Source organism: Lampris incognitus, chromosome 12, assembly GCF_029633865.1.
Source record: "Lampris incognitus isolate fLamInc1 chromosome 12, fLamInc1.hap2, whole genome shotgun sequence".
Lineage (NCBI taxonomy): Eukaryota > Metazoa > Chordata > Actinopteri > Lampriformes > Lampridae > Lampris > Lampris incognitus.
Window position 1 is genome coordinate 52,239,445 of NC_079222.1, and position 10,913 is coordinate 52,250,357.

At 54.4% G+C, this 10,913-nt stretch overlaps 1 protein-coding gene across 1 annotated transcript; it reads left to right on the forward strand.

Moving 5' to 3' along the window:
- The first annotated feature begins 405 nt into the window (after nucleotides 1-405).
- On the forward strand, nucleotides 406-1,371 carry purg (purine-rich element binding protein G). The gene has a single exon (XM_056290487.1). It carries the CDS (start codon nucleotides 406-408, stop codon nucleotides 1,369-1,371), a length of 966 nt encoding a protein of 321 aa, XP_056146462.1.
- The last annotated feature ends 9,542 nt before the right edge of the window (nucleotides 1,372-10,913 follow it).

The following is a 10,913-nucleotide window of genomic DNA, read 5'->3' on the forward strand; positions in this document are numbered from 1 at the left end:
GAGAGAGAGAACGGGAGAGGGAGACAGAGAGAGAGAGAGAGAGAGAGAGAGAGAGAGAGAGAGAGAGAGAGAGAGAGAGAGAGCGAGAGAGAGAGAGAGAGAGAGAGAGAGAGAGAGAGAGAGAGAGAGAGAGAGAGAGAGAGAGAGAGAGAGAGAGAGAGAATGGCGGATGACGGCGCTTCAGCTTTAACAAGAACGGGACGCGGACGAGCGGCGGCCCTGTTTGTTGTCCTTCTTTCTATTTATCACCGTGATTATGATGACTAAGTAGCGCGAGGTGTCCTGCCTAGAATCGAGACCAACGCTCAGGTTCTCTGTGTGTGTGTGTGTGTTTGCGCGCGCGCGTGCGCGTGTGTGGTACAGTGAGGTAGAGGCGCGCCGCCACCACCACCGCGCAACGCGATGATGGCCGAGGCGTGCCCGCGCATGATGACGTCACTAACGACGCTGACGCAGCGGCGGGACGCCGACGTGCAGGAGCTGGCATCCAGGCGCGTGGACGTGCAGAGGAAGCGCTTCTACCTGGACGTCAAGGAGAGCGCGCGCGGCCGCTTCCTGAAGATCGCGGAGGTTTGGGTCGGCGGCGGCGACTGCCGCGGCGACAGCGTGCGCAAGAGCAAGCTGACGCTGTCCATGTCTGCGGCGCCGGAGCTGCGCTTCCGCCTGGCGGACTTCATCGATTACTACGCGCGCATCGGACTGCGGGGAAGCGCCGCCCCTCTGCCCCGAACTCCGCCGGAGCAGCAGCAAGGCCACGGCCAGATGCACCGCCAGCAGGAGCGCCGTCAGCAGGAGCGCCGTCAGCAGGAGCGCCGTTACCACGAACGCTCCACATCGCCGTCCACGCACCGCGCGCTAAAGAGCGAGCTCATGGAGCGAGACAACAGAAAGTACTACATGGACCTCAAGGAGAACCAGCGGGGCCGCTTCCTGCGCATCCGGCAGACCGTCAGCAAAGGCCAAGGCGACATCGGCTACTACGGTCAGGGCGTCGAGCAGACCATCGTGCTGCCCGCGCAGGGGATCATCGAGTTCAGGGACGCGCTGTCTCAGCTGATCGACGACTACGGCGATGAGGCGGCGGGTCGCCGCCATTGCCGCGGCGACGACGAGCAGGCCGAGCTGCCGGAGGGAGCGTCCTTCCGTGTGGACAACAAGCGCTTCTACTTCGACGTGGGCGCCGACCGACGCGGTGTCTTCCTGAAGGTCAGCGAGGTGCGGCAGGCGTACCGCAGCGCCATCACCGTGCCGCTGAAGGCATGGCTGAGGTTTGGCGAGAGCTTCGCCCACTATGAGGAGGCGATGCGGCGAATCCTTGCCGAGAGGAGGAATGAGCTTCGCGGCAAGGACTGCGACGAGCGAGAGGGCTGACGGCGAGGGCGGGAGGGTACGGACTATATCCTGCCTATGTCCAGACTGTATCCTGACTATGTCCTGACTGTATCCTGTCTATGTCCAGACTGTACCCTGACTATGTCCTGCCTATATCCTGCCTAGGGCCAGACTGTACCCTGACTATGTCCTGCCTATATCCTGCCTAGGGCCAGACTGTATCCTGACTATGTCCTGACTATATCCTGCCTATGTCCAGACTATATACCGACTATGTCCTGACAATATCCCGACTATGTCCAGACTATATCCTGACTATGTCCTGACTGTATCCTGCCTATGTCCAGACTGTACCCTGACTATGTCCTGCCTATATCCTGCCTAGGGCCAGACTGTATCCTGACTATATCCTGCCTATGTCCAGACTATACCCTGACTATGTCCTGACTATGACCCGACTATGTCCTGACTATATTCCGACTGTGTCCTGACTATATCCTGAATATGTCCTGACTATATCCTGACTATGTCCCGACAATGTCTGACTATATCCCGACTATGTCCTGACAATATCCCGACTATGTCCAGACTATATCCTGACTATGTCCAGACTGTATCCTGACTATGTCCTGACTATATCCTGCCTATGTCCAGACTATACCCTGACTGTATCCTGACTATGTCCTGACTATATCCTGACTATGTCCTGACTGTATCCTGTCTATGTCCAGACTATACCCTGACTGTGTCCTGACTATGACCCGACTATGTCCAGACTATATCCTGACTATGTCCAGACTGTATCCTGACTATGTCCTGACTATATCCCGACTATATCCTGCCTATGTCCAGACTGTATCCTGACTATGTCCTGACTGTATCCTGTCTATGTCCAGACTGTACCCTGACTATGTCCTGCCTATATCCTGCCTAGGGCAGACTGTATTGTGACTATTTCCAGACTATACCCTGACTATGTCCCGACTATATCTCGACTATGTCCTGACTATATCCCGACTGTGCCCTGACTATGTCCTGAATATGTCCTGACTATGTCCCGACTATATCCCGACTATGTCCTGACAATATCCCGACTATGTCCAGACTATATCCTGACTATGTCCTGACTATATCCTGCCTAGGGCCAGACTATACCCTGACTATGTCCAGACTATACCTTGACTATATCCTAACTATATCCCGACTATATCCTGACTGTCCTGACTATATCCCGACTATGTCCAGACTGTCCTGACTATATCCCGACTATGTCCTGACTATTTCCTGACTTTGTCCTGGCGGTGCCCTGTATTAAATTAACTTTTGTTTATTTGTCTTTTGTTTTTCCGCACATATTTTAGTGGTTCGCTAGCACCTGTGACGCCTCCTGGTTTATTTTGTTTTGCAACAAATCTGTGGTGGTGAGACCGTGTTCAACGATGGGGGAGGGGCCGGGCGGAGGCCAGATGAACCCTAGGTATTGTGGCGCGAGAGGGCCCAATGGCCTGTCGTGAAAACGGGGCTTTTTTATTTTAGATTTGTTACATTCTTTTTATCTTTTTTTAATTTGTCTCCCTGTTGAAACGCGTATAGTTTTGCGATGTCTACGAAAAAATAGAAAAAGATAAAAAGTGCATGGAACAAAGCATAACTAGCGATAGCCTGGCTATCTTAAGTGTGCGCTTGGCATTTAGCGCTGTCTGGTTGTAGCATGTTAGCACTGGTGAAGGGGGGGGGTGATGGCAACGCCAGTAGCTATAGCAACGGAAATCTAGACCTGTCGTGTCTTTTTCAATCTGCGAAGTTAAGAATTATCAGACCTTCGCCAGAAAACTCATGAGCGGATTTTTCCCTCTTTATAAAAAACAGTCATTTCGTTATCGTTGGGATATCCGGGGCATAAACTCGGGTCTTGTTGTTGCCATGGAAACGATAAGGTTTACCTCTTTTCTTTTGTTCCCCAAAAAAGACATCAATTAGATCGTTTTACGCGGCGCTCGTTAGTGTGTGTGTGTGTGGGGGGGGGGGGTTAGGGGTGTAAACATGGATTTGCATTAGTTACCTGTTCGTATTGGTGCCAGATGGAAACGCCATGACGGGTAAAGGCCGTACGGCCGGAGCCTGCTGGCAGCCAGCTTCTACCGGAGCCTGCTAGTAGTCAGCTTCTACCGGAGCCTGCTGGCAGCCAGCTTCTACCGGAGCCTGCTAGCAGTCAGCTTCTACCGGAGCCTGCTGGCAGCCAGCTGCCACCGGAGCCTGCTGGCAGCCAGCTTCTACCGGAGCCTGCTGGCAGCCAGCTGCCACCGGAGCCTGCTGGCAGCCAGCTTCTACCGGAGCCTGCTGGCAGCCAGCTTCTACCGGAGCCTGCTAGCAGCCAGCTTCTACCGGAGCCTGCTGGCAGCCAGCTGCCACCGGAGCCTACTGGCAGCCAGCTTCTACCGGAGCCTGCTGGCAGCCAGCTGCCACCGGAGCCTGCTGGCAGCCAGCTTCTACCGGAGCCTGCTGGCAGCCAGCTGCCACCGGAGCCTACTGGCAGCCAGCTTCTACCGGAGCCTGCTGGCAGCCAGCTGCCACCGGAGCCTACTGGCAGCCAGCTTCCACCGGAGCCTGCTGGCAGCCAGCTGCCACCGGAGCCTGCTGGCAGCCAGCTGCCACCGGAGCCTGCTGGCAGCCAGCTGCCACCGGAGCCTGCTGGCAGCCAGCTGCCACCGGAGCCTGCTGGCAGCCAGCTTCTACCGGAGCCTGCTGGCAGCCAGCTGCCACCGGAGCCTACTGGCAGCCAGCTTCCACCGGAGCCTGCTGGCAGCCAGCTGCCACCGGAGCCTGCTGGCAGCCAGCTGCCACCGGAGCCTGCTGGCAGCCAGCTTCCACCGGAGCCTGCTGGCAGCCAGCTGCCACCGGAGCCTGCTGGCAGCCAGCTGCCACCGGAGCCTGCTGGCAGCCAGCTGCCACCGGAGCCTACTGGCAGCCAGCTGCCACCGGAGCCTGCTGGCAGCCAGCTTCTACCGGAGCCTGCTGGCAGCCAGCTGCCACCGGAGCCTGCTGGCAGCCAGCTGCCACCGGAGCCTGCTGGCAGCCAGCTTCTACCGGAGCCTGCTGGCAGCCAGCTGCCACCGGAGCCTGCTGGCAGCCAGCTGCCACCGGAGCCTGCTGGCAGTCAGCTGCCACCGGAGCCTGCTGGCAGCCAGCTGCCACCGGAGCCTGCTGGCAGCCAGCTGCCACCGGAGCCTGCTGGCAGTCAGCTGCCACCGGAGCCTGCTGGCAGCCAGCTGCCACCGGAGCCTGCTGGCAGTCAGCTGCCACCGGAGCCTGCTAGCAGTCAGCTTCTACCGGAGCCTACTAGCAGCCAGCTGCCACCGGAGCCTGCAAGCAGTCAGTCGCACCGATGACTGTTCCAGCGAGCGCGGACCTTTATTTCGTAAGCGACGTCACTTCCGGAGCCTTAACGCGGTATCGGAAATTCGCACGCTTTTTCCGAGTTTGCGTTTTGTGTCCTGATCGGATTCTTTTCTTCTTCCTCCGTTTTTCTTTTTCTCAAGTTTTTTTGTTGTTGTTGTGCAATACCCGTTCAAGCGTGTGTTTTGGGGGTTTTTTTGTTTTGTTGTTGTTTTTTTGGTTTGTTTTTGCCTTTTGCCCCTGCCTGAGTTAAAACAGAAGAACAAACAGGGGAAGGACGACTTGCTCCCTTGCCGGGTGGCGGTTGTTCGTGTCCCTGAACGTTCCGGAAGTCCTGGGGGGAAGAATCCTGCGCTTCTTTGGTTGTATCGTTTGTTTTTTTGTTTTGTTTTTTCACACATTAACATTTTATTTTGGGGGGGGGGTGTTGTCGTGACGCACACAGTGACTATGAGGAAGATGATGTAATGATTAAGAGAAAAGAGAAAACTCGGAAATGACAAAGTGGAAATGTTTTTGTGTGTACATAAAGTGAGCGTGTCGCATTCGCAGTGTCTGGTTTCTTTCATATCGGCTGCTTTGGCGGTGGGACGCTGACTACTCTCTGCCGATTGGCCCAGGCTGCACATTTAACACACCGATTTGCCAGGAAGGGCAAAACCCTCCCTCCGTCGGTTGGCTTAGCTTCAACCTCCATCGGCGTCGCCAGGTAATTTTGTCGGGCTGAAGCCCGAACGTTTTGACTGTAGCCCCGAATCTCGTCTCATTATCTCATCATCTCATTATCTCATCATCTCACCATCTCATTATCTCACCATCTCATTATCTCATCGTCTCACCATCTCATTATCTCACCATCTCACCATCTCATTATCTCATCGTCTCACCATCTCATCGTCTCACCATCTCATCATCTCACCATCTCATCATCTCATTATCTCACCATCTCATTATCTCATTATCTCATCGTCTCACCATCTCATCATCTCACCATCTCATCATCTCATTATCTCACTTCATCATCAGCCGCTTCTCCGGGGTTGGCTCGCGGTTGCAACAAGCTAAGGGGGGCACTCCAGACGTCCCTCTCCCCAACAATGTCCTTGAGCTCCTCCTGGGGGACCCCAAGACGTTCCCAGGCCAGATTGGACATGTCTACCCCAGAACTACTACTACTGGGTCTACTGTAGCCCCGAATACAATTTTAAATGTAAGCCTATGTGAGGCTCGACAAGAAACAACAGTGTGTGAATGTCCGATAGTCTTCGTAACATTGGTCAGGGATTCAAGCTACAGTGGGAAGAGACGAATACAGGAGAATACAGGAGAAATAACTCCATCTTCTTGTACTTTTCTAAAAGAGAAGGAAGGGTAAGAAATTAGCCTGTGTGGTAACTTTTCAATAATGGCTGAAACCGCCTGTTGAGTTATGTTATGAATCAGATTCGCCACCTACCGTCATGATGAAGAGAAGTTGTCTTCATCTCAAACAGTTGAGTCGGTTCATGTGGACAGCGTGTAGTGGGAGGAATGTAGAGGATCAGTATGTGTTGGTTTATGCTGCACGTCTACAATCAAAGGTCCATGAAAAGGTATGGCGATTGGGGGGTTTGAGACACCTGATGGGTGTCTCCTACCAGTCTGAATCGCTGAACCGGGGGGTGGGGGTGGCGATGAGAGTACATCCGTCAACATCTTACAATGCTGTGATGCAACTATGCCCCAATCCCCTGTGATAGTACGCATGGCCACTGTAACTCTAGTTAACGGTCACACATATATTTGCATATGAAACTGGTCGTTGGTTTGGGTCGTTATGCCACTGTATTGTTTATAAGGGTGGGGACACCTGCAGTCATTGTATTGTTTATAAGGGTGGGGACACCTGCAGTCACTGTATTGTTTATAAGGGTGGGGGTACCTGCAGTCAGGTGAGAGTGAAGAGGTCACTTAGATGATTATGAAATGTTTCTTTCCATAAACGTGTCCAGATGAACTTATTCACCTTTCTGTGATGGCTCCCTACCTGGATTACTGAGCATGAAGACATGTCTCTTTATCATGTCTCTTCATCATGGCTGTAGGTTGTGTGGCTAGCGGGCCATCCTCATCTGATCCTACAGCACACTTTTGTTGTTCTTGTCAATAAATCAAATGTTTATAAAACACCTACAACCATGATGCATCATGGTTGTAGGTGTCTCTTCATCATGTCTCTCCATCATGGTTGTGCAAATCCAATTCCAGTGAAGTTGGGACGTTGTGTAAAACGTAAATAAAAACAGAATACAATGATTTGCAAATCCTTTTCCACCTATATTCAATTGAATACACTACAAAGACAAGATATTTAATGTTCAAACTGATAAACTTTATTGTTTTTTTGCAAATATTCACTCATTGTGAATTTGATGCCTGCAACACGTTCCAAAGAAGCTGGGACAGGGGCATGTTCACAGATGTGCAAGTTACCCATGATGCCATGGGCACTAACACACCCCCATACCATCACAGATGCTGGCTTTTGGACTTTGTGCTGAGAACAATCTGGATGATCCTTTTCCTCTTTAGCCCGGAGGACACCACGTCCATGATTTCCAAAAACAATGTGAAATGTGGACTCGTCAGACCACAGCACACTTGTCCACTTTGCGTCAGTCCATCTCAGATGAGCTCGGGCCAGAGAAGCCAGCGGCGTTTCTGGGTGGTGTTGATATATGGCTTTGGCTTTACTTATGATAGTGTGCGGTACTTTGTTGAACGGAGTTGTGAATTTGTCCACCTTGTCTTGCTTTAGGAGGACTTGGTCTCCGACCTCGATTTCAGACGGTTTTGCTCTGCGGTGTATTGTATTTTTAAATCACTTCAGGACACAGCGCTGTCGCTCGACACAACCTCTACGTTGCATTCTTTATTTAGACTGACACAGCATCAAAGGCAGACCCGATCAAACAACCCAGAGCCCGCAGGCATCACCAATCGATCCCAGCACAATAGAACAGCACCAAATCAAATGCAGCACTGTCAATGTGTGCAGACATAACATCCCCCCCCCCCCCGGCAGGATTTCAAACATGAAAGGTTGACACAAAGTCCTCTAGGTGGCCAGGGCGTAAACGTGTGCGAACAGGTCACGGGGCGGCCTGAGGCTGGGCAGGCCGAGGTGGGGAGGGAGAAGGCAGGGGAAGCTGAGGCCCAGGAATGTCTGGGGCCCGTGTAGGAGCTGCATGAAGCCCCGGGGCGTCTCGCCATGCTGAGGGAATGGCTAAGGTTGTGTCACCAGCTGTGTGTGGCGGAGCTGACACCTTCCGTAGACGACTGGAGTGCCACCGAGTGCCATCGCTGAGGAGGTAAGTGGCTGGGCCCAGCTGACGGGTGACTTGGAGAGGAGAGGACCAGTATGAAGCCATTTTATTGTCCCTGTGGGGCCTGCGGACCCTGACCCAGTCTGACACATTGATGTCTGGCACCCTGGTTCGTTTTGACTGGTCAAACCGTTGCTTCATCCGCGTCTGCTGACGAGTGACTGAGGCTCTGACCCCAGAGGGAGGTGCCTGAGGTGTGGAGGGGCGGAGCCTGTCAAGGGGCATGCACAGTTCCCGGCCTAGCATGAGAGAGGCTGGGGAGACGCCTGTGGTCGAGTGCTGTGTGGCCCGATAGTGCAGCAGAGTGTGACGGATGGCCTGCGTGAAAGAGCACCCTTGGGCCATGTGTGCTCTGAGGCCGTTCTTCAGTGACTGGTGAAAACGTTCAACGCCGCCATTGGCCTGGGGATGGTAGTACGCAGTGCGTATATGACGGATGCCCTTGCTTTCGAGATAAGCAGCGAACTCAGCAGAGACCAGCTGAGGGCCGTTGTCAGTGGTGATGGTCTTTGGGAGGCCCCGGCGAGAGAAAAGAGAGTCCAGGAAGTCGATGATGATCTGTGAGGTAACAGTGCCGGAAGTGGTGAGTTCAGGCCATTTTGAGTGTAGATCGTAGGCGACCACCATGAAGCGTTGGTGGTGGGGAACTCCATGGATCTCACCACAAATGTCCAACTGCAGGTGTTCCCAGGGCTGAGAGGGCCAGGCGAGAGGTTGCAGGGGTGGGGGAGCCTGGTGGCCAGTCTTGCCACTCACAAGGCAGGCAGAACAGTCCTTCACCAGAGCCTCAATATCTCTGTCTATCCCCGGCCACCACACCAGGTCTCGGCAGCGCTGTTTCAGTTTCACAATGCCCAGGTGGCCTTCATGCGCCATATTCAAAACACGTGCACGGAGAGCAGCTGGGACCACTGTGCAAAACCCACGTGCCACGCAGGTGTCGTTCCAGCAGGAGAGCTCCTGTCTGACTCGGGCGAACGCAGCCAGCTCCTCTGGGACCTTGTGAGGCCAGCCGTTCTGGATGTAGGTGCGGAGCTGGGAGAGGACAGGGTCCTGTTCGGAGGCTGCCCTCAGCTCCTGCAGAGAGACAGTGGCCTGGAGGGGTGTGTGTAGCATTTGGACAATGTCCTTTTCCACACAGTCAGTGTCCGTCTGTGGAGCTGGGGTGGAGACAGAGCGAGAGAGCAGGTCGGCGACAACATTGTCTCTGCCTGGGGTGAACTGCAGGCTGAAGTTGTACTGGCGGAGGCGGTCAGACCAGCGGTGCAGCCTCAGGGGTTTGTGGCCTGTCCCAGATGTGGACAGCAGCGCTGTCAGGGCCTGGTGATCTGTCCTGAGGGTGAAGGAGTGGCCATAGAGGTAGAGGTGCCACCTTTCACAAGCCCAGATACAGGCTAACGCCTCACGCTCACCCACGGAGTACCGCTGCTCGGTCAGGTTGAGGGCACGGGAGGCGAAGGCGATGGGCTTCTCCACACCGTTCTGGGTTTGAGACAGCACAGCCCCTATCGCTGTGGCTGATGCGTCACAGGTCACAAAGGTGGAGCTGGAGATGTCGAAGTGAGCCAACACTGGTGGTGAAGTCAGTTGAGTCTTGAGATCACGCACAGCATCACTGCATGCCTTTGACCACACCCATGGCTCGTCCTTACGCAGCAGCTGGCGCAGGGGGGCTGTGGTCGCAGAGTACTGGGGAAGAAACCTCAGGTATTAACTTGTCATATCCAGGAAGGAGGCGACCTGGGCGGCCGAGCTGGGCTCAGGGATGGCCTGAATGGCGTCCACGTTGGATTGTAGTGGAGTTACACCGCTTGCTGACAGCCGGAACCCCACGAAGTCGATGGCTGGCACAGAGAGGACACATTTCTCAGCATTGAGAGTTAGCTTGTGCTTGGACAGGGCTGCGAAGACCATGTTGAGGCGCTTGTCGTGGATTTCACTGGTGGGCCCGTGTACCACTATATCGTCCAGATAAATGGCCACGCCCAGTATGCCAGCCAGCACGGAGACCATGATTTTCTGGAAGCAGCTAGGGGCGGAGCTGAGACCGAAAGGCATCCTGGTGTAGCGAAACACTCCTGCATGTGTCACAAAGGCTGTGAGGTTTCGGCTGCTGGGGTGGAGGGGCACCTGTAAGTACCCCTGTCTGAGGTCGAGCTTGAAGAACACCTCAGAGCCATAGAACTGAGCAGTGAGTTCTTCTGAGGTGGGCAGTGGATACTTATCAGGGACCACTGCCTTATTTACTGCACGTAGATCGACGCAGACACGCAGGCCCCCCGACTTCTTCTTAGCCACCACGAGGTTTGAGACCCAAGGTGACGTGTCCACCGGTTCAATGATGCCAGCTTCCAGCAGTTGTTGCAGCTCGGCGGAGACCCCATCACGGAGAGCCAACGGGATGCGGCGCAGTGGTTGGATGACAGATTTCACCGCAGGGTTGAGGAGAGGTTGATGGGCGAAGGCGGAGAGGCAGCCCAGCCCCATAAACAGCGATGGCCACTTCTGCTGCCAAGGTGTGGCGATAGTCAGGATTGCTGCCCCCCTTGTGTCTAAGAGGGAGAACCCCAGAGCGGAGAACAGGTCAAGGCCCATCAGGTTGGCCTCACGGCGTGCCACATGAAAAACTGCATTGGGCACCAGCTTGGTTCCATAGCGGACAGTCACTTGGAGAGAGCCAATCAGATCGATTTTGGCGTCACCATACCCACAGAGGACAGCTGAGGGTGCGGACAGTGGCAGTGAACCGAAAAATTGACTGTAGGTATCAACATTCAGGAGAGACACACTTGCACCGGTGTCCAACAGCAGGGGGATGCA

What these genes read in the sequence shown, in the direction of transcription:
- purg (XM_056290487.1), top strand. Translation starts at nt 406, where the DNA reads ATGGCCGAGGCGTGCCCGCGCATGATGACGTCACTAACGACGCTGACG.